Source organism: Poecilia reticulata, chromosome 11 (assembly GCF_904066995.2).
Source record: "Poecilia reticulata chromosome 11, P_reticulata-male-v2, whole genome shotgun sequence".
In the NCBI taxonomy this organism is placed as follows: domain Eukaryota; kingdom Metazoa; phylum Chordata; class Actinopteri; order Cyprinodontiformes; family Poeciliidae; genus Poecilia; species Poecilia reticulata.
The window spans coordinates 18268915-18292572 of NC_088840.1; the positions used below are offsets into that span (position 1 = coordinate 18268915).

The 23658-nt window shown below is 38.8% G+C and overlaps 1 protein-coding gene across 3 annotated transcripts; it reads left to right on the forward strand.

Moving 5' to 3' along the window:
* Nucleotides 1-20: 20 nt before the first annotated feature.
* Nucleotides 21-23051, forward strand: LOC103472690 (small conductance calcium-activated potassium channel protein 1-like). Of its 3 annotated transcripts, none has more exons than XM_017307557.2 (10): nt 21-110; nt 9509-10384; nt 11148-11243; nt 12965-13252; nt 13865-13986; nt 15203-15344; nt 15421-15531; nt 16886-17013; nt 18081-18150; nt 19689-23051. In XM_017307557.2, the coding sequence occupies exons 1-10, from the start codon at nt 21-23 to the stop codon at nt 19911-19913; spliced, it is 2148 nt and encodes a 715-aa protein (XP_017163046.1). In that variant the 3' UTR covers nt 19914-23051. The 3 variants fall into 3 exon arrangements, with proteins under 3 accessions (XP_017163046.1, XP_081468557.1, XP_081468558.1); XM_081612431.1 differs by having other exon boundaries at nt 11148-11237; XM_081612432.1 differs by lacking the exon at nt 21-110 and adding an exon at nt 8744-8835.
* Nucleotides 23052-23658: the final 607 nt, after the last annotated feature.

Sequence of the window (23658 nt, forward strand, 5' to 3'; positions counted from 1 at the left end):
CAGATGGGAGCAGCGTGAGCATGTGCTCGCTGGAGGAGGAGGAGGCGGCGATGGAGGAAGAGGGGGAGGAGGAGACGGGAGCTGAGAGCTCTGCCTGCCTCTCAGGGGAGGTGGGTCTAAAATGGAAAAGCAAGAAAAATGTCAATGATGCGAGTGAAAGGGTTGTAGATGGAGAAGGAGGGTGAGAATGGAGAGGTTTTAATTGGTTGAACAGATGATGGTGAAGATTGTTGGGAAAAGGAGAAGATGAGGCCATTCATGTAAACAGTGCAGAGAATAGAAACTAAATTAAATAATTCATGCTTGATTTATTCGTTTTTATCGTCAAATAATAATAATGAGTAGAAATTTAAAAAATATAAGTTCTAAATATTTATCCATCTTGATTTGCTTCATTTTTAAGTGATTATTTATTTTGTATTTTATTAATTATATATATAAGATTAAAAATATAATTTCTGTGTATTTCACTCTCAGTTTGTGTATAAATAATGAATTTATTTTGTTTTGATTTTGAATAATTATGGCTTGAATTTATATTTTATTACAACGGTATTTAAAAACATGAGAAGAAACACATTGAAATATGTGATTTCTATTTATGTATCTATTTTTATTTTATAACAATTTTTGCCATTGGGCAGGTCTGTGACGAAAATGCAGCATGTCAAATATTTTCACAGTTTTATGTGTCTGTTTTCATAAGTAAAAAGAATTAACTAATTAAAAACAATTAAAATAAAAACACTTGCATGTTTTTTTAATCTACAACACAATAATATTTAATCAAAAGTTTGACAAATGTTACACAAATACTTGAATAACATTTATTAATTCAAACACAAATAATAAGCAAAAAAACTATGTAAATAATCTCACTGAAATATTTGGCTGAGTTTTCTCCTCATCCTTTAGTTTGTAATCAGTAGATTATCCTCCAAATCCCCAACAGTTTCTCATAAATTCATCCTTCACACACCCCTGCTTTGTGTTCTCTCTCTCTCTCTCTCTTGTTAACATGTGCTGCACAGCATGTTTCAGAAATCTCCATGACAGATTCTTTCACTCATGATGACACACTACAGTGGTGACGGCCACGCACCGCTGGGCTGAAAGCCCTGTATGTGTGTGTGTGTACGTATGTGAGCGAGTGTGTGTGAGGCCTTTGAATCAGCGGTGCAGACGGACTCCGGTTTAATTGAGAAAGTGCTGGGCTCTGCAGGAGGACACTGGGAATGTGCATAGTTAAACTCTACTTCTCATTTGTCCTCGTGAAATGCTGATGCAAGGGCAGAGGCAGCGAGAAGCTGAAAGACCGAGGCACAGAAGGGGGGGGGGGGCAAGAAAATGAGGAAGAAAGACTTAGACTGTATAATAGATTACCCTATTACTTCTGCTGCCCTTCGGAATTACCCCCCTCTCTCCCAGGAAGCCTGTCGCACATCCGGAGCTACACATTCATGCTCCGCTGCACACAAGAGGATGGAGAGTGGGCCCTTTGAGGCGAAAAGAATGATGGCAGAGTCAAGAAAAGCAGGAGAAACGGCACATTTGGAGCAAGAAATAAGCAGAATCTAATCATCTCGTTGCTGCTTTTTTTTTTTTTTAAGGTTGTTTTTTTTCCGTAATTTGTGCCTAGCTGATTTTCTGCACGTCACGTTGTTGTGCACCGAGCAACCAGTGTGACACAGAGCCAACAAAACTAAATTCATTAGGCCTCGTAAAGACACAGCTTGGAGGCACTGAGGCGTGGGTGACATCTGGTGGTTTGTTTTCCAAGTGCACGCTGCGCTGGAGCTCAGCACTGGCAGGAGTGTTGTCAGGGAGCAGCGAGGAGCCGCTCTCAATTAACAAGCAGGGGAGTCGGATAAGCAGAGCAGGACGGAAATGAGATGTTAATTATACCCCCCAAAAATGTCAGGAAAATAAAGTCAGAGAAGGAACTGAGTTAATTCCACAAACCGTGCTTTGCAAAACTTATTTTAATGCATAGACCAACAAATGCACGTTTTTAGAAAAGTTTGATAAGTTTATGGTATTTTTGTGCCAGGAATTTTGGGTCTCGTGACAAAAACTGGAACTGCTGTCACGATCTTTTTGAGTCTATTTGACCCATCAAAGGCTTTACATAAGTAACTTTTAAGACTTGCAGCTGTCGTGCTTCCTTTGATCCAATTTATTATTGTGTATCTATTGTGATATTTTACAGAACAGTCAAGTAACACTGTAATAAAAATGCTATCTATATCAAAAAAATTAAAAGAAATCTGACTGTAATTCAACGTTTTGAAATTGGGCCTCTGTCTCTTTAAAAATTCCTGCTCTCTCTGAAACTCCGCCTTCAGGAAGTTATCACAATATGATTTCTGTATTAGTTCTCTAAGAATATTTTTACCAGCGTTGCACTGAGAGGTAGCTCAGCAGATGCGCAGTTACAACAGGTGTTTGCTAATCGCTGCTGGCTAGTCTGAAGGAGCTGACTGTGGGAGAAGCATGAAAGTTGCAGCTTACAGGAGGATCTGTGTCTTGAAGGTGGAGCAAGGTTCACTCAGGCGTTTTCCGCAGCTGAATGGTTGCCACGGAGATTAAAGGTTTTCTCAAACACGCATTAAAGAATGGAGACGTCTGTTTTTGATGAGGGAATAACATTATAAAGGCGATGTAAAGCTTTAAAAATCTGATTTTACATAATACTGCCCCTTTGACTGCTAGTGAACTACACATGCAACAGTCTGCGATTTGAAGCAATGTTTGAAGCAGACTTAACTTTAAGTAAAAATGCAAAAAAGAAAACATTCACAAATATTACTGCTGTCAAAATTAATGCACGCAATCAACCTAAAAGGTTTAGGTGTTAATGTCACATAATGTGTAATGACGGCACTTGACATCATGTAATGTTTACCGGTTTTCCTAATTGTTGACTGTGTGGTGTCTTCTGACTTTGTATTTTTGTATTTGTATGATGTAAAGCACTTTGAACTGCCTTGTTATTGAAACATTTATACAAATAAACTTAATTTATTGATTTAATCGTATTACCTATTTTCACCTAAAAGTCTGCGTTGGGTTACTTAGTTTACAGCAGCGCGTTGATGGTCTTGTACTGCGGTCAGCAATGCAGACTCAGGTCTAGGAGTGGTAACGTTTAACTTTTACTGCCAAAAACAAGTAAAAACAATGTTTATATAAAACATTGTTTATCCGTTTTTGTATTCTCATTAATCAGGGGTTTGGAACTGTCTCTTTAAATGATGAGGTGTTTGTTAAAGTGAATTTAACTTGCTGTTAAATTCACTTTATTCTGGTTGAGCACACTTAATGCTCCACTGTGCTAAATGCTGAATGCCACACCTGACAATGCAGCCATCAGCCATCTGCCATTGCTCCTGCTGTGCTGTGTGTTTTTAATTACCCAGCTGATTGGATTAGGCCCTTTCCTACGCTGACATGTCCCCTCCACTTAATAGGATGTTATCGACAAAACCAGCACTTCCCTGTGAAGTCTGATTTTGTCAGAGTGGCTTTTTTTCTGTTGTCCGGACTGGAGTTAAGTTGATGAAGTTCTGCTCCAATGGATTTCAGTTACATCCTGTTGCAGCAAGTCCAGGAGGAGGACAAAGTGGACTGTAATCCAATAAAATGTGTGGAATAGCGGATCCGGCAAAGTGTTTCTTTGGCGGAAAGTGATTTGTTGTCAAAAACTGGCTACAACTTTCAAATAAAAGAAGTGCCAAGTAGCATACCATCTTCTAAAGCTCAAAATAAATCAGAACATATACACTGCTCAAAAAAATAAAGGGAACACTTAAACAACACAATATAACTCCAAGTAAATCAAACTTCTGTGAAATCAAACTGTCCACTTAGGAAGCAACACTGATTGACAACGGGGTCAATCCTCGTCGGGTCAATCAGTGTTGCTTCCTAAGTGGACAGTTTTGATTTCACAGAAGTTTGATTTACTTGGAGTTATATTGTGTTGTTTAAGTGTTCCCTTTATTTTTTTGAGCAGTATATTAAACAAATAGAGTCCCCTTTAGATGGTTAAACTGACTACAAGTGATAAGGTTCAGACAAAGCCATTTGGACTGCGGGCCTGTGTGGACTATGAGCTTAGTTCAGGTAATATTTATGTGTTTATAGCGTCGGGTGATGAAATAAGATATGATGACATGCCTTCACATCACTTTGTAAACCAGCTAAAGCTCAGGTCACATTATCCTCTCTCTGAAAAAACAGTTTTCATGTTTTCTGGTGGCTGCTGGTCCAGAAGCACTAGAGATCCAAATGGAAGAACAAAAACATGCAAAATGTGAATTTTGCAACAGTCCCCTTTAACATGACTGAGATCTATAGAGTCCGAGTTGGACCTTATTGTTTATTTTATATACATGTATATATGTATTTCTCTGAGCATTGAAGAGTCTGAGTCTGAGGTAAATCTGACGTTAAGTCCCATCCTGGAAATCCCGGCAGCTATCTTGAACGTTTTCCTCACATAAATATTATCTATCTGTGTAGACAAATAAACAAACAAAGTACAAATGCTTTTATAAACCCAATAGACAGAAACAAATGCTTTACAATAGTCATTCCTCATGCCTTTCCATCTTGGCATTGTGTTAACACATACATGCAGACTGAAACCTGTAACAGACAAAATCACTGCTTTTATAGGCTACTGTTGATCAATTAAATGCAAAGGCAGCACTTGGCCACTGCTTCTGGTCTAAAATTGTGTGAAAATGCAAGGTTGTACTTACTTTTTCCACTCAGTTTCTGTATTTTGCTGGTTAGGTAAATTGCTGGGTAGTTGGTTGGTTGATCCATTGGTTGGTCATTGGTTTGGGGTTTGGTTGGTCGGTCATTGGTTTAGGGTTTGGTTGGTTGGTTGGTTGGTTGGTTGGTTGGTTGGTTGGTTTGGGGATTCATATGAACATTAGGGATTGTTTGGTCATTGGTTTAGGGTTTGGTTGGTTGGTCATTGGTTTGGGAGTTGGTTGGTCATTGGTTTAGGGTTTGGTTGGTTGGTCATTGGTTTGGGGGTTGGTTGGTTGGTTGGTTGGTTGGTTGGTTGGTTGGTTGGTTGGTTGGTTGGTTGGTTGGTTGGTCATTGGTTTATGGTTTGGATGTTGGTTTGTAGGTCATTTGTTAGGGGGTTAGTTGGTTGGTCAGTCAGTTGGCCCATTTTTTGGTCAAATTGTTGGTTGGTTGGCTGATCAATCAGTTAGTGATGATCTGGACAAATCAGCTTAGCATTCTTTGACTTTTTTAATGTGTTAAGTAAAAAATGTCAAGCACTGTCATGGTTTATTAATACCTTGCACGGGATATGAGAGCTTACAGGATTATACACTCATGAACAAGGCAGAGTAAAAAGCTCTGTCAGACAGACTCAACACATTATTTTTATACCCAGGACAGATTATTAATATCAGGAGACACAGTCTGGCTGCAGAAAACATAATCTAATCTGGGTGTGCAGCTCAGACTGGTTCATTTGGTGATAGTTCATAAGCATTAAATAAGACATAACATGATCATCAGATTAATACAGTCACTACCCTGTCGTGGCATTTTCCACCAAAGAGGTCTGCAGAATTTCACAATAACATATTTAATTTAATGAACAACAGCATCTTACACAACAATATTTCACCCTCAGCCCTCTGGGTTTCATACATAAAATATTAGGAGTTCAACATTCATTTAAGCTGCAAAACAATGTGACTACATGCAGAGTCTGCTGGTATCACTGTGGATATTTCTGTATTAGTTGCCAGAAGGCAGCAGGATCAAAAATAACTGTGGCTGCTTTTCTGCTTTCAATGACCTACCAACCAACTCCTTTGAAGTATGTGCAGACAACTGCTCTCAGTGTTGTTTCATTCGTTCTGATCTGTTTATGGTCATGCATTTTAGATTGTAACACTCATTAGATCAGTCTGTTGATGTTTTGGGATCTTACAGGATATCTTCAGCTATATTTTGGCCAGAGCTAAATCAACTTTACTTGTGTTACCTTCTGTTGCTTTGCATCTTCATTTTTTCTCAATCAACTCTACCCCATAATGTAGGACACTTCCTTAGACTCTAATCACAACCTTTGACTTCTTAAGTCCTATTTGTTACCTCTCCAAGTGAGTCTTGTTTATCTTTTTTCCTCCCAGCAGATCAGACCGAAGCAATTAACCTGACCAGAAGATAAACTGGCACATGCTGAAGATTTAGGGCACGGAGCAGATTTGCCACTTACCAGCCCCAGCAATTAGGGAGGCTGAAAATATCCCCTGATTCGTTTCACTTTCTTAACAGTCAGAGGAGGATTTGCAGCAGAGGAGACTAACTGAAAATGTGCTGGCTTCTGTCCACGAAGCCCAGAAGAATTGACACTCAGCTACCAACTACAGCAGTGTGGATTTACAAGCTTTTGGCAGGAGGCTTGAATTAATTTGAAGCCTTGCAGATGTGTATAATTTAGGACAACATAATTTAGAAACATTTGTGGGTGTGTGTAACTAGAACACAGTCAGGATGCAGTAGTTTTTTCCCCCTATAAAAACAAACTAAATGGGGTAGATTTTTTTATGTTTTTCTGTGCTGAGTGAGAGATTTAATCAAAAACTGTCTGCAATGAGAATAAGGAATGAGAATATTGAAATATAAAATATAGAGGTATTTATACAAACTGAGCCTTCCCACATTTTGTCACATTATATACAAACACGTTAAAGTATTTTAATTGCTTTTGTGTGGAACTAGAATTATATGCAGTATTCAGTTTTTCCATAAATAGAAGTCTGAAAAGTGTGGCATCCACACAGTGAGAGGAACATATATTAAATATTGCTGTGATTTTTCAGAAAATTTATTGAAATTCACACCAAATGTTTGTTGCATCCTAGGTGCACAAAGGAGCGTTATCGCAAATCCTTCCTTCCAGCAGCTGTAAGACTTTATAACCATAAAGTAAAACAAAGAAAATATAACAAAAAAACTGAATGCTTACATTGATGCAGTTAATTTAGTTTTTTTTTAAATTTTAAATAATATCCCTGCTGTGGTTTCTAATATTCATATTTTTAATTTCTTGAAAACAGTCTACTGTTTTCATGCACAAATGCATATTTTATCTTATCTCAGTTGCAGAATAAGCAAGCATGTGGAACAAAGTGCTTTGGTCAGAACAGACCAAAACTGGTTAAACACTGCACACCACTGGTGTGAAATTTGTGAAATTTAAAGGCAGGGTCAGGCAAAGTACAAGGTGAAAACAAGTGAAAACGAAAAAGAATTGAGACTATTCAATACGGCAGTGTTAAGCCAACATGATAATGATGGCTAGCATTCACTTTCTAGCTAATTTTGACCTGAAAACTAAAGTTACCCAGTTAATGAATTAAGTTAATGTTATCCAACATGCTAGTGTTAAGCCAACATCTTAATGATAGCATTTAAGCTAACACTAGCTTTCTAGCTAATTTTGAGTCAGATTTAAATTTGACTTGCTAAACAGATTAAGCTAATGTTACTGCAGCACAAGGTGATTCAACAAGGTATAGAATCAGGAGGCCTTCTTGCAAATGTCTGCAAAACTTGTTTGAAATTGTTTTGTGTATATTTTCCCTTCCTCTTCACAGTACTATTCCTGTTGATATCTAACATAAAAATCGCCCCAAAATAACACAAAGAGCTGTGAATACTTCAAAACAGTGTAATAAAAATCTGGAAGAGCGTCTGAAGAAGGCAAAATCAGGGTGGATGATACCTGCTGTTACTCTCCCGCTGCTCTCCCTCAATCCATCTTTAAATAGATGGTGTCTACAGATTAAATACAGTTTTTTTTTTTTTGTTATCCCGCTACTATCCAGTTGCGCTCCACCCACCCTTTGCTTCCTGGGTCTTTCCAGTCAGAGGCCGTTCTATTATCTTTGCACCCATCTGTCACACGGATTTAGATAAATTCATGATGCTGGATGTCATTGTTATGACTCTGGCCTTTAATACTCCACCCTATTGCTTGAATCGGCTGGCATATTTGATATTTCATAATCTCATCACCTCACAATCTCTATTTCACCTGAATAATCTTCAATGCTAATCTGCTGAACTGATTGAGGATTACGTCTTCTTTTTCCCCAAAGTGTTTCAAAAACACACTTCTCTCATGAAAATAATGAGTCCAATTAAAGAGATTATAGATGAAATGCAGTACAATGCCATTTCTGGGTTGATTTTAAGAACATTTCCAGCTTGATCTTCGGCCCCAGGGGTCTTTACACATTCACATTTGTGCACATGCACACACAAACCATCCGGCGGGATGAAGTCTGCCAATCCCCTCTGACAGATGACCCAGTCGTTGCCTTTGCAACATCTGCAACTTAGTCCTTGCTGTCATTAAGCCCCAGCCGAGCTTTAAGGAAGAAGCCCTGACGATCACAGAGCGACTGAATGAATGCCTTTAGATGTGATGGATATCAACGAGTCCAACTCAACGTGTTCAGGGGAAGTTCTTGAGCTTCAGCCGAATCCATGGGAGGAGCTCTGGGGGGATCCACAGGGAAAGTTCACACATGAAGGGAGCGGACGTTGGGAATATTAGGCTGTGAATGAAACCAAGCCAAATGGTGCAGAATCTTTGTTTGAACGTTCTCGAATGAAAATGATCCTGTTGAGACCTTTTAAGGAGTTCACGTTGAAGATCTTTGTGATTCGGGCGAATGTGACCTTCAGGACTGAGGGCTGAAATACTTCGGTGGGAAACAAGCAGACAAAGCCGTTTTTAATCCTCGCTGTGGATTGCTTTGAGACCCGAGCCTGGACAGTAAGGTAGGATCAAAAACAACAGAAGAAAAGGTTTGGATCTGCAGGGGTACGGAAGAGGATTAGGGCTACTGCAAGAAAATAAATCTCACTTTATTTTTCTCTGAATTCAGACTTAAATCACAGAATTCTGACCTTTTTTTCAAAATTCTCACCTTTTTTTCCCCCAGAATGCTGACTTTAAACTCAAAAGTAAAGTCAGAATTTTGAGATTAAAGGATGCTTTAATCTCAGAATACCCACTTAAATCACAGAATTCTGATTTTTTCCTCAGAACTTGCAAGTTTTTTCTCAGGATGCTGATTTTAATTTCAGAATTAAAGTCAGAATTCTTTCATCTCAAAATACCCACTTTATTCGCAGAATTTTTACCTTAATCTCAGAATTATGACTTTAATCTTTTGAGATTAAAAGTCAGACTTCAGAGAAAAAGTCAGATTTTTTTTTCTCAGTGGCCCTAATCCTCTTCCATACAAAGTGAGACAACCTTTATATGGCTGAATTTTTTAAAACGTGAGCATAAGTGAGGCGTAGATATGAAAGATGTGAAAAATCTCTGCTCACTAAACTTCAGCAGCAATTTTCCATCCAACTGCTGCTACCATCTGTCCAGACTCTTTTTACCTTCGTGTTTGTTTTGTCTAACATATTCCCTCACCTTTTGCTTGAACCTTAAAAGCATCTCTTCCCCATGGAGCATTCTCCATCAATGAACTCAACGGTGGTGGATGGAGACGAGCTGGAGGACCACCGGCCCCTCCTGCCACCGAGGATGGTCGCCCCACCTCAGGCCTACTCGCCCCAATGTGGGATACATCACACAGTCCAGACACCCATCGACCACACCGCATGGCTGGACAGAACCCAGGCCCTGGCTACCACGCCTTTGTACAACGGCCACCTCTACGTCACTGCGACGCCTCGATCCAACAGGAGGAGAGAGAAAACCAAGGGCAAAGAGAAAAAATGCGAGAAACGGCCGCAAAATCCAGGCGTGAACGAGCGCAATCACCAGAGCAAAACTAAAACTCTGAGCGCAAACAGACTCCAGGAGACGGTTACGTCCTTCACCGACGTGCCCATGTCCCCGTGTGGATCGCCCTTCAAGGGCCACAGCAGGTCCAACCTGGATCTCAGGGATGTTGACGGTCGAGGGTACCGCAAGCCGGGCAACGTTTCTCTGGAGATGCACGACCGCCAGAGCCTCCCAGAGATCATCATCACCAGCAAGGACGACAACCTCCAGCAGCAGCAGCAGCACAAGCACAAGGCGCTGCAATACCACCAGCACCCGGGGGAGGCCAAGGGGCCGCTGCCAGGGGCCAAGCGTTTCACCAGGAGCCCCAGCCCCAGTCCTCAGCACAGCCCCAAACGCAAGGAAGACGCCAAGAAGGACTCGTACTCGCGGACGCACAACATCGGCTGGCGGCTGGTCCGCAGGAGGTCCCTGTTCCTGAGGAGGCAGCGGCTGAACGACTGCGCCCTGGCGGTGGGGCTGTTCGGCGTGGTCATGATGGTGATGGAGACGGAGCTGTCCTGGAGCATCTACAGCAAGGTCAGGGGGCTTCTGGAGTGCAACAAATCACACTGCACAGCTGCATCTTTAATATGTCGTCATGACGTTAGAAACAGCAGGAAAAGGCAATTTTATAGACAGTTACACAGGACTAAAGCCGTTTCCTCACTTTTACATCAATGAAATAGTTGTATTTGTCACCATGTGCATATATTACATGCACAATATGTTCAAGAAACTCTGAGCTTTATGGGGTTAATTTTAGGGTGCAGCAAACACTGCAAAAATACAGAATCTTACAAAGTATCTTTGACTAGTTTGTCTTATTACACTTGAAATAAGACAAAACTAACTTACAAGTAACTTTTCAGCAAGATATAGGAGTTTGTTTTAGGCCAATGATTCATTAATATTGATAAAAAAAAGTGCTAGTTCCACTTGCAGATTATTTTATTTATAACAAGAAAAAAATGTCTTGATATAAGTGAAATAAGGATTTTATTTTATTTTTTACTAAAAACAAGTTACGCTGAAAAGTTACTGTCTTACTTCAAAGTGTTCAACAGCAATCACACCACAAATACTTGGCAAGATTTTGTTTTTGCAATTAATGCACACACACACACACAAAAAAAAAAAATATATATATATATATCTATATATTAATAATAATAATAACGCACTGTAGCAGAATTTGTATTGTTTCGAAGTTGCTTTTATTCGGTTGTTCTGATTTTGTTTCGTCAAATTGATTTAAGCAGGTTGAATGTGAATAATTCTCCTTGTGCTGCTTCTCCTGCAGAGCTCCATCTACTCGCTATGCTTCAAGTCAGTCATCAGTTTTTCTACGCTCATCCTGTTGGGCCTCATTGTGGCGTACCACTGCTGTGAGGTGCAGGTGACCCAGCTGTTCATTCTTACGTAACCCAAAATTATCCCCGACGTGTCTCTTAAAATCTTTGAAATTAAAGACTCTAACCATTTTTCTGTAACATTTAAAAAGTTTCTTATCTGTTGGGAAATTCTTTCTCAAATTGTTTCAAATAAACGTTTCAGAGTTGAGTGTGGGAAAATTTTTTTGAAATAGTGCTTTTTTTGAACAAACTCAACACCTCACCCTCAGAGGAGCACCTTATATAACCTGCTTTCTGATTTCCCAATCACTGCTGACCTGGTTTAGCACCGTGACCCAGTGCTGAAGGAAAGCAGGACAATATTTAAGGACTGATCCTTAAATATTGTTTTTTTTTTCCCCATCTTGATTTAATTTTCTCAGAAAGCTGGAGTTTAATTATAAGTAAGGTAGATTAGCCTTTCCTTGAAGTTTGTAATCTGGTAAAGATCACCAACTAAGATACCCTGCTCCAAACAAGTAAAAATATAGAAAGCAAGATGTTTTTCTCTTGCTATAAGTAAGGAAATCTGCCAATGGAATGAACATTTTTTTGTGTCAATATTAATGGGTTTTGGGGTTTTTTTTTTTTTTGTTGCTAAAAGCAAGCTCCTATATCTTGCTGAAAAGTTACTTGTAAGTTAGTTTTGTCTTATTTTAAGAATACTGAGCTATTTGCACAAGAAACCAAACAAAAATTGTTTAGATTTTGTGTTTCTGCAGTGAATGTTGCTGGCTGGGGTGTCTGAGTTGCAAATATCTTTTTTTAATGAGCTAAGGATTAGCATACTTTGAAAAGTGCTCCTCAAATTATTCTAGTTTGTTTTGCATGGACATTTTTAAATAGATAAAACTGATATCTTACAAATCTGGCAACTACATTCTTATGAATACATAGAAGAAGAAAGGAATACATTTACTTATGGGGCCCATATGGGAAAAAAATGGATCATCCACAGGTTAAATAATGGTCCCATGTTAATTGTCACAATAGGTTTAATGTGTAGAATAATAGAAATTGGTTTAGAACAACTTTGGGTAAAAACGGGGATATGTTGTGCATGTTGAGTTGATTTTTCTAATTCCCTTTTGCCCAATGTTGTCCTTTATTAGAAGAAAATGTAAAGTCCCAATTAGTATCCTTCCAAAGGTATACAGGGCCCACATACACATATTGGTTGGTATTCATATTCTCTCTGAACTGGGACCAGCATATATTTCAGAAAGACTGTTGGCAGTCCAGTAATAAAACAAAAACTATTTACCACCAATCTAACCTTTACATGAATGTTGTGTTGCCATCAATTCAACAGCTAATCAGAATAACAGTGGGCTAAAGAAGTTACTCTGAGGTATTCCTCGTTTAAATGGGAAAAATACATTTGAAAGAAGACAAAACTAACTTACAAATAACTTTTCAGCAAGATATATGAACTTGTTTTAAGAAAATACTTTCTTAATATTGATTTTAAAAAGTATTAGTTGTACTGTCACTGGGGAAAATGTCTTCCTATAAGTGAACTAATACTGTTTCATAAATATTGAGGAGTTATTAGCTCATATTTCGAGCTGAAAAGTTTATTGTAAGTTAGTTTTGTCTTTTTTTGTGAAATAAGACATTGGCACTACAAAACTAGACATAAAGATTTTGTGTAGACCACAACTAAATCCAACTCTGGATGGAAGAATTGCTTCAGCTAAATAATTTCTTGTCTTCCTTGTGACAGCTCTACGTTCATGACATTGGTGCAGAGGACTGGAGAATAGCCATGACCACCGACCGCTTCGCCCTGATCGTCTTGGAGCTCTTCATAGTGGCCATCCATCCTTATCCGGTGGGAATAGTGGCATACTTCCAGAAGACCAAAGTCCGCACAACCCTCTCTGAGACCGAGCTGGAGATCATGCTGGCTTTGCCCATGTTTCTGAGACTGTACCTGCTAGGTCGGGCCATGATGCTGCACAGCCGCCTTTTCACGGACACGGCCTCCCGAAGCATCGGAGCCCTGAACAAGGTGGGGGCGTAACTCCTTGACATGCTTTCTTCAATCTGGCCTAACTGAATTTTGAAAGCCTGACTCGTGTAAATTAAATCAAGAAGACAAATTCAAGAAACAACCTGTTTAGGGTATAATTCGTGAAATTTGGAGTCTGTTTTGGACAATGACTTGAGCTGCCCTTCAGTTTTGTACATTTCATCCTCATCTGTTTATATCTTGTGTCTAGGTGGGCCGAGAGGTCTGTAGAAGTGTGACGCTTGAGGTGTGACTAACAGTTTCACTTTCACGAACCCTGCTGGTTTCACATGCCAGCCATGTCCCTCACTGACTCCTTTATGTGCCCGCTTTCATTTCCATATCTCAACATGTCCACCTGGCTAATCCCTCCCTTATAACCGCAATATAAAAGTGATGAAAATGACGTCTGCATCCCTCCCTCCTCTGCAAAACCAAACCTACTGTCCATGTATCGAGCCAGATTGCAAACAAGTTTTCTTATCCCTCATCTCCTCTGTGTTATGTAAGGATTATCTGACAGGTGCTATTTTAAGTAGTCTGGCTAAGTAGTGCTCTTGTGTCAAAATGATGACGTAATGAGTGGATTTTTTTTTTTTTTTTTACTGCCAGATCCACTTCAACACCCGCTTTGTGGGGAAAACGTTGATGACCACCTATCCTGGCACTGTCCTGATGATTTTCAGTGTTTCTCTGTGGATTGTGGCAGCATGGGGCCTGCATGTGTGTGAGAGGTATGTGTGTGGAGAGCATCTGGTGTGGAAGCGTTGCATAATTTCTGGTTTTACTTTGTTGAACTAAAAAGTCTTAAGCCCAAACTTATCCCTATTTTGAAGGAGTTTCAAAATTGATAAATAGTTTCCAAACTTTCTTTATAGAAGTAGGCTACTTGTAATTTGCATTAGTGAAATAATTTGTCCTCAGTGAATAAGGGTGCTAAAACTGGTCCCAGCCCAGGGGCCACATCCTTGTGTTGTGCATATTGATATGCCATTATTTATGAGGTTTTTTTTTTTTATTACCGTTTGTAGTTTGGAAGAAATTAAAAATGACTTCAAACCTAACACAGTAAAACATTAGTAAGGGTTGACACAGTGATGTCAGTTACTTCGTAAGGCAGTGCGCTAATCCGACCGCTTTTTTCAGTAACAAGTAACCTAACGCGCTACTATTTCCAAACCTGAAACCAAATTTAAAGTTACTTATCCAAATCACTATGCGTTTTTGTCATTTCACTATTTAAAAACATCTATACTTACTTTCCTCCTCCTGCTTCTTGGAGAGATGCGTAATCCCACGCGGCGACACAAACGCAAACAATGGCGGGAGGAGAGAGATGCGCGATTTTTAGCCGGAAATACAGAAAATATTTTGAGTTTGTTTCCAGCTAAAAAAAAAATATAATATCAACATGCTGGCGACAAAGTGCTACTTCTACACCCTTGAAAGTAGGTGGGACAAAATAACGAGTTATTTTTTGTAGGCCTATTTCGAAGAAAGCCCCCTAGTGGAGGACGGAGACATTACCAGTCGATCCCAGATCAGGCATACTAGCTGATTGCTGATGTTCAGATTACAATTTCCTTGAATAAAATGTCACAAACATTAAAACGTAAAAAATTGTAACTTTACAACAATTTTTTGCCTGTGTTTATATTGCTTTTTTTTGTCTTATATAAACTTACATGAATTTGTATTTATTTTTATAAATTTCTAATTGCCATTTTTATGTTGAAGCAGCAGGGGGCGTTGTCGGCAGCTACTGAAAGTAACTGAAAGCGTAATTTGTAATCTATCTTAAAAGCCGCTACTTTTAAACTACTTTTATTTGATTGTTTTAAATAAAAATGATCAGTAAAGTAACAACTAATTGCGTATTTTTAAGGGGTAATCAAGTTACTTTTTCAAACTATGACGGGGGGAAGAAAATTGTCTTGTTTGTCCCTACAGGCACCACAATTACAGAGACCTCAGCAGCAACTACATGGAGGCCCTGTGGATGGTCTCCGTCACCTTCCTGTCCATCGGTTACGGAGACGTGGTCCCTCACACTTACTGCGGCCGCAGCATCTGCCTCCTCACTGGGATCATGGTGAGTCAGAGGCGGGGGAGTTTGATCCACCGTGAAGTCTAGTCCAATCACACCCTGACTGCTGGTGTCTCAACAGGGGGCGGGATGCACGGTCCTGGTGGTGGCGGTGGTGGCCAGGAAGCTGGAGTTGACCCGAGCTGAGAAGCACGTCCACAACTTCATGATGGACTCTCACATCTCCAAGAGGGTGAATGCTAACAACTACAGCTGCGACAAAACTGTTATTTTTAGTTGTCAAAATCGGCACATTCTACACATTTCTCATTTAACCACGTGGAGCTTTTTATATATCATATTCGATCCCACATCCTCTGGAATGGGCGCGGTGTATTTCTGTGTTTAAACCGTTAAATCTGAATGATTCTTGTTAGAATATTCAAGTTTTTAAATCTTACCTTGATATGCGCTTCAGGCATCAGAGAAGACAAACATTTCTCTGCAGGGAAGAAGAGGAGTAATTGTTTATTTTCCATCAAAAATATCTATTTAAGTCCATGGTAGCCTATTGAAATTGCTCTCAGTATGATTTCAAGTATTTCCAGCAATAGTATGTGAAATTATTTTGAAAATATTTTCTATGATTAAATCGTATGATCTTTTGAAAGCTAAACTCAATGGACACCAGGAGTTGGGATGACAATTATTAATTGTTGAGACATTGTGCAAAGAAAAAATTATTCGAAAGGATTTTATAGCATATTTGTGATTTCACAATTAATTTATTGTATTTGTATGCTGATGGTTTTTTATGAATATAAACTCTGACTTTTTTTAACTAATAGTAAAAAAACGTATTTTTTCCTCCTCTATTGCTGAAAGAGTGTAAAAATAAAACATTTGTTTGCACATTAGGCCTAAACTGGGTTAAAATATTAAATTAAACAATAATTTATTTTATTACATTTTTATGCTTGTGTTTTTTTATCAGTGTAAACTCTGACTGTGTCGAACTGCTAGTAAAAAAAATGCATTTTTACTTTTATTGCAATGCTGAAAATTTTGTTGGATAAAATATTTGTTTGGTCTTTACGTAAAAATTACATCTAAAGGGGCTAAAATATTAAAATAATCAATCCAATTCCTTTTTTAAAAATTAGAAAATAAACATTTTATCGCCTAAAAGACGATAAAATGTGAATTTGAACCAGCTGAAGCTAAATCTGCCACTTATTCCGACTATTCCAAGTAATTCTTTCAGCCCAATTATTAATATACATATTTTCTCACTTTTTTTTGACGTCTTTAATAAAGATTGACATGAAAAATTGTGGAAAAATATGCAACTGGGGTAAAACGTTTGCGCAGGTTAGTAAGAATCCAACAGAAAGGGATTGAGAAAGACGAGGACGCCAACCTGGAGGATTTATTTACAATCTATTTTCAATATGAAAGTCAATAATGAGTCCAAACGACTTATGTGGCTCTCAGTAATATATGCGGTTTGTTGGTGTTAGTCAGCACATCCCGTAAAAACAGCACTTAAGAGGTTATGTGCATAAACACGCAATAACTCCTTGTGATTTTCTGCGCCCTTTCACCAGATAAAAATTGCAGCAGCGAATGTGCTGAGAGAGACTTGGCTCATCTACAAGCACACTAAGCTGTCAAGAGAAAGAGACAACACCAGAGTCCGCATGCACCAGAGGAAGCTGCTGCTGGCCATCCACCAGTAAGACCACAGGAACCTGCCGCCTTTTGAATCTGGTTTCCATTTATCATCCGATCCCACAGAGCAGAATCAGTAGCACACGGAATATGATTTATCACGTTTTGTTTTTTATTTGCAGGTTCCTCCTTTTCTGTTTCATCTCTGTAAACCCGGTGTCAATAAACGGCAAAGCACGAAATTCTGATTTAATTTGGAATTTAAATACATTTTAGTGTTTCTCTACAGTGCGTCTGTTTGCGGTTTTACCTGTCACATTTAGGAGGTATTTATTTTAAAGTAAATTAAGTTTTATTTATCTAAACATCTTTATTTGCCCAGTGTTGGCTGGTGATTAGCACATGTGAGCTTGACACAGAAGATACAACTCAGTTAAACTCTTGGGAAGAAAAAATATTTAATTTTGATGTAATTTACGTGCAAAATCAGCGATTTATATTTAAATGATTCAACTTTAAAAGAGAACATGCTCAACCAAAAGTTACACAATATCACTAGTTTCTAATGCAAATATCTTAGTACACTTGAAATAAGATAAAACTGATTTGCAAGTAACTTTTCAGCAAGAAATAGCAGCTTATTTTTACGCTAATAATTCTTTAATGTTGATTTTTTTTTTCTTTTTAAGTTCTATCTCTACTGGCAGATTATTTCTTATATCAATCATTTTTTCTCATGTTTTCCCTTCATGACACCGATTGTTCACTAATGTTCTCCAACAAACCTCTGACGCCATCACAAATGGAAAACTAAACTAATGTGAACTCTATTTACTAATTAGGTGGCTTCTGAAAAAAAGTTGGTTTCTTTGGGGCTTATTTAGGGGTGACAAAGTAAAGGGGACTGAACAGAAATGCATGCACACGTTTCAGATTTTTACTGATAAAAAGTGAAAATTATTCATCCTTTTCCCACCTTACAATCATCCAATCATGAAAATAAAAATCCATTGGAGTTTGCTGGGGACAAAGTGACAAAAATGAAAAGTATTCAGACATTTTGAATAATTTTTCAAGTGATTCCCTACAGATTCCTTACAGCTGCATTCATGAGTGTCTCTCCACCTTCAGGTTACGGAGAGTGAAGATGGAGAAGAGGATCCTTGCAGATCAGGGGAACACGCTCGTTGACCTCTGCAAGGTGAGAGAGGCAAGTGAAGGCATCATGTGCAGTTGCACCTAAAATTATTCAACACCCCCAAAAATTTAGGTTTATGAGCAAAATAAAGAAGCATCCAAGGTGTTTGCGGTAAACAAATCAAACTAAATCGAGTTGGTTCTCTAAACTCAACCAAAAGTGCCTCAAATGCAGCCTCAAAATTATTCAGCATCTTTACTTCTTCTTACGAGAGATTGCTTTTGCTCTTTTGACCAATCTTTGTTCAGCATTCCTGAAAAATCTTATTTACAATCCCAAAATTGTGTAAAAGCTTGATAATTTTATTTTATAACCTGAAAACAAAAAATAAAAAATACTCTTTAATTTAAAATCAAATTATCTTCATGAGCTAAGCTAAATAAGCTCATTTGTTTCAAGCAGTTTGTGTAACTATAAACAGGCCAAAGGCAGAAAAGGCTCTCAGGGTTGCAAAGGTCGCTGATCCCCAGCATCACCGAGCCGCCGCCCTGCCTCACTCTCAACAGGAAGTACCTTAATGTATGCTTCATTTTTAATGTCCAGATATGCTGACGAATAACTAAAAGTTCTGGTTTTGAGTCGTGTGATTTTGCTTGTGCTTTTGGACCAGATGTGCTTTTGGACCAGGCTTTTGCTGGTGCTGGTCCTTTGCAGTCCATGGAGAATTCTGTTTGATTCAAATCTCCCTTCACTACTCTGACTGAGATTTCTCCCATTGTATTGGATTTCTTTGGTTGAATTTCTACCGGGGCCGAACGGCGAACAGCAGGAGAATTTGTGAACAACGACATGGATTTTTTGCTCAGTTTTAAATTTGTATTCTGCTTGTAGTTTTCAGAATGATACCAGAGGAAGTGAACAAAGTCGTTTTGACCATGATGGCCAAATATTGTATTAACATTAAAGCTGCAGTATGTAACTTTTATTTATTTTTTTACATAACTGTTAAAACTATCACTATGTCTATGGTATGAGACAAATAATCTGTGAAAAAAAATCAAGCTCGTCTGCTAGATTTTTCAAAAACAACCAATCAGAGCCAAGAGGAGGGTCTTAGCGATCTCAATCATGTTCATGTACACGTTTCCCCTTGCTGCAGCTTCTTCTCATCAACCAAACTTGTCATGAATGCTTAGTGTAGTTAGCATGGCCACAGGCTTTCCTGTAGAAGTTGTTTCTCTGCCATTAGCATGTTTAGCAGCGAGTATATGAATGTGATTAGCAGCGCTAAGGCTCTGATTGGTTGTTTTGACCGGGAGTGGCGCATTTCTTCAGATGGCAGCAGTAGCTCAGAGATCGATGTTTTCACAGATTACCCGTTTCGTCTCTGACAAATGAGTCTCATCGGGACACGTCCTCTAATTCGTGGAACATGACGGTTTGCGTTTGTTTACAGCAAACACCTGAACAACTGCGAATTTTGCCAATAAACCAAATTTTTCTCAATTGAAGATTGAATTGTTTTAGCTGCAACTGTGACTCCCTCAAAACAAATCCCCGATCGAGCGTTGGTGTAACTCCTCCACCAAACTGGCGCACAGATGCAGAGCCTGATGTACGACGTGCTGGCGGAGGTGCAGGGCTGCAGGGGGGAGCTGAACTCAAACATCAGCAGCCTGGTGAAGAACGTGGAGGAGCTGAGGGAGGGCTTCCGGTGCCTGATGCCGCTGCTGTCCAGCACGCTGTCCACGCAGAACTCCTCCATCCGCCACCTGCTGAGGGAGCGGGAGGAGAAGAGCGAGTGTGTGAGCGGAGCAGAGGGGTAGAAAGGCGCAGTGGGGAGGAGGAGAACCCGGTTTCAGGAGGTTTCTATTGAAAATTGGACAGGTTTGTACTGATGTGCATACAACTATATATATATATATATATATATATAAAACATAATGTAGCAGAAATACGAACACATGTAGAAATTTGTCCCAGCTCACTTCTTCTCAAGGTATTTCTCCTGGACTAACACAAAACGTTTCACTGATATTAAACTAGATTTGCAATATATTAAAGTCTAATGGTGCGTTCACAACAAACGCGCCTGACGCTTCAAGTTCAACGCGTGTGCACTTTTGGTGCGTTCACACCAATCGCGTTTTGAGCGTCAGGCACATGTGTTTTCCATTCAGTCTATGTGGAGCGTCGGACGCGTTGGAGGCTCTTGACGCTTCATACGCTGGAAACTGTTCAAATTCCGCCACGCTAAAAGCTCGAAACACGCTAAAACGGCCCTCCACGCGCCTCTACATAGGCTAAGTTTACACTGCAGCCTAAAGTGACCTAATTCAGATTTTTTGCCGTGGCCATTCACACTTCCAAATAAATGCGACCTGTATGTGTTCTCCAGTGAACGGGCAAACGACCTGAGGTTGTCCCCGCATGCGCAGTAGAGGGCGCAATAGCGTCAGTTCTCAGAGTTCTGCCAACCGCCATAAAAAGAAGAAGAGCTCAGTGTGGAGCATAGCTTACATATTTGAAGTTGTTGTTCAACCGCAGCAGCATATTAACAACTTAATCCCCAATATAGTCCATCATGGTTGTTGTTCTTCCCGCTTGCGCGAAACAGGGCGCAGAATAGTGACGTTTGTAGAGTGACGTTCAGGTCAGATGAATGCGACCTGGGGTGCGTTCACACTGCAGCCTGAAGTCATAGACATAATTCCGATTTTTTTGGACGTAATGCGACCTGTATCCGATCTTTTCATGGCAGTGTGAGCAGCACAGGTCGGATTCTTTTTCAAATGTGACCCATATCCAACACGTCTCCTTTTCAAATGCGACCTAACGTTCAGGTCGCATTCATCCGAACAGAACGTCACTGATTCTCAACAAATCTCACTATTCTGCGTCCTGATACGAGCAAGCGGGAAGAAAAACAACCATGATGGACTATATTGGGGATTAAACTGTTAATATGCTGCTCCGGTTGGACAACAACTTCAAATATGTAAGCTAAGCTACACCGTTAGCCTCCATGTTTACTTCCGCAAACACTGAGCTCTTCTTTTTATGGCAGTTGGCAGCATAGACATAATATAAGGATAGACGCCTCATGGACCGCTCTCGCCTATTGTCGCTGACGAGATTTAGGGCGGCCATCTTGGAGCGGTACACAGCTCCACTCAGCGTTATGTGTTTAGCAAGCACAATGACGTATCAGCGCATTTAATCGATCATAACACGCTTTTTTGTTACTGAAAACCATATTCAAATATCTATCAAAGCTACATTTATAAGCAATTGTATTATTTAAGTATGTTTTTAATACATAGTTCCACATATTCAAATATGCTTAGTGGCTATAACAATAGAATAGGAATGGAATATTCAGATATTGATGTATGATGAGCATATTACAAAGCCCACAGCCGTTCATAATTTATTTAATAATTTATTTAGTAATATCAATACATATTTATATAACTATACAAACACAATGAAATGATTAATAATAGCACAAATAAATAATGATTAATACTGAATAATATATATTGGATACATGTTTATATATATATATATATATATATGCTTTTCAGCCGACGAGTTCTAGCTTCAGAGATTCAGCAGCTGAGATTGAGTCCAAAATCCCATGTGAGATTCATCCGTGCTGCAGTGAATCTGTCTCTCTTTATAGATATCTCCCTCTTCTTCCTCACATCGTGTCTTTATGAAACTTTCAAAACAAAAACGGAAGATTTTGGATGTGTCTTACTAGTGAAAGAATTACATATAAATAATAGTCTTTACCACCTGTGTAAACTTTGCTGGTGAATGTTATAACACATAATATAAGTTTTATAATATGTGTTACATTGTTTCATTTCTAATATAGGCTCTTGTGTCAGATAATCTAAGTCAATGTTAGAGAATAATAATTTTTTTTAGATTTACAGAATCTCAGTTAGCCTTCATAGCGGGGCTGAACCTCGTATTACACCAAGATAGCTGGTATCTCACCGGTGGACATAAATACAGTAAAGTAATATTCTAATCACAAAATATACACAATAACATGTCCATCTTACTTGTGAAATGTTGTCTGTGGAGCCCTCACATGAATAGTCCATCGATCCGAACAACAATATCCCTCAGTGCTGAGGCATCTTCTGCTGTTTTGATTGAGCAAAGTAGGAGGGTATACCGCTCCAAGATGGCCGCCGTATTTCCTGCGCTGGAGCAGCCAATGCGGGGTCTACTCTTACATTATGTCTGGTTGGCAGGACACTGAGAACGTTGACGCTATTGCGCCCTCTACTGCGCATGCGGGACACTTTCAGGTCGTTTGCCCGTTCAGACTGCAGAACGCATACAGGGTCGCATTTACTGGCAGTGTGAACAGCCCCGGCAAAAAAAAATCGGAATTGCCAAAAAATTCGGAATTGGGTCACTTCAGGCTGCAGTGTGAACGCAGCCTATGTTGAATGTAAAACAGATTCGTCTGACGCTCAAAACGCGTTTGGTGTGAACGCACCATTATAGGTTTAAAGTTGATCCTAATCAAGTAAAATTTTACAGTTGACACCCTGTGGATTATTTTCTTCAGGTTATTTAATTGTTTTAAGCATCTGATTTGTTTTGTTTTCTTTTAAGAAACTGTTATTCCTCATCTGTAAAAACTGCATTTTTCTGACCGTGAAATAAACACTTCATACATTTTAACAGCCTGGTATTATATTGAAAGCACGCAATATATTTTACATTTTGCCAAACTCAAATTTATATATATTTTCTTATGTCTGTTTGTGTAACATTCTATTAATCTATTCAGTAGAATAGATTTGCATTTTGGGGTTATGTTTCTAAAATTATAAAGCAACACTTTTGTGAATGTTTGCAAATAGATTCTGATTATTTGTAAAAGACATTTTTCAGTTTTCAGAGCAGTTTTGCTGGAATAAATTTGAAAATCAGCATTTGTTGCACCACTTCAAAACGTTGGCTTTACTCTAACTAATGAAAACCTAAAATTCAGTCCTTTGGAAAATGAAAAGATATCACAACAGAACTATATATATATATATATATCCAATTTGGAAGATAATTGCAAAAAAAAAAAAAAAAAAAATCCAGTCATTTAAACAAGCTTATTAATAGAATGTTTGGATGGAAAAATGTGGTATAACCACAACATTGACAGGATTGTGATCTGATCATCTGCCCCCCTAATTCATATAATAAAGTAAGCGCTTCATGAATTCCTTCTACGATGAGATTTATTTTCTCTGATTTTACTCTTTATATCTATACAATTGAGTAAAATGAACATTGTTCTTTTATTCTATGAACTATTGACAAGTCTCAGAAATTTCAAGCAAAAATGTAGAATTTATTTGCCGAAATTGAGAAATGGTCAAAATAATGAAAAGTTACAGTACTTTCAGACCTCAAATAATGCAAAGAAAACAAGTTGATATTCATTTAGAAACAATACACGTTTTAATTCAGGAAGTTCAGAAATCAGTATTTGGTGGAATAACCAGTTTTCAGTGGTTTCTTCATATTTTTCTTTAGAGCTGTATG

Bases quoted from the DNA above. Each gene is read 5' to 3' on its own strand.
- LOC103472690 (XM_017307557.2), top strand. From the start codon at position 21: ATGTGCTCGCTGGAGGAGGAGGAGGCGGCGATGGAGGAAGAGGGGGAG. The intron at 10,385-11,147 runs GTCAGGGGGCTT...CTTCTCCTGCAG, and splicing joins CCTGGAGCATCTACAGCAAG to AGCTCCATCTACTCGCTATG. The intron at 15,532-16,885 runs GTGAATGCTAAC...CCCTTTCACCAG, and splicing joins ACTCTCACATCTCCAAGAGG to ATAAAAATTGCAGCAGCGAA.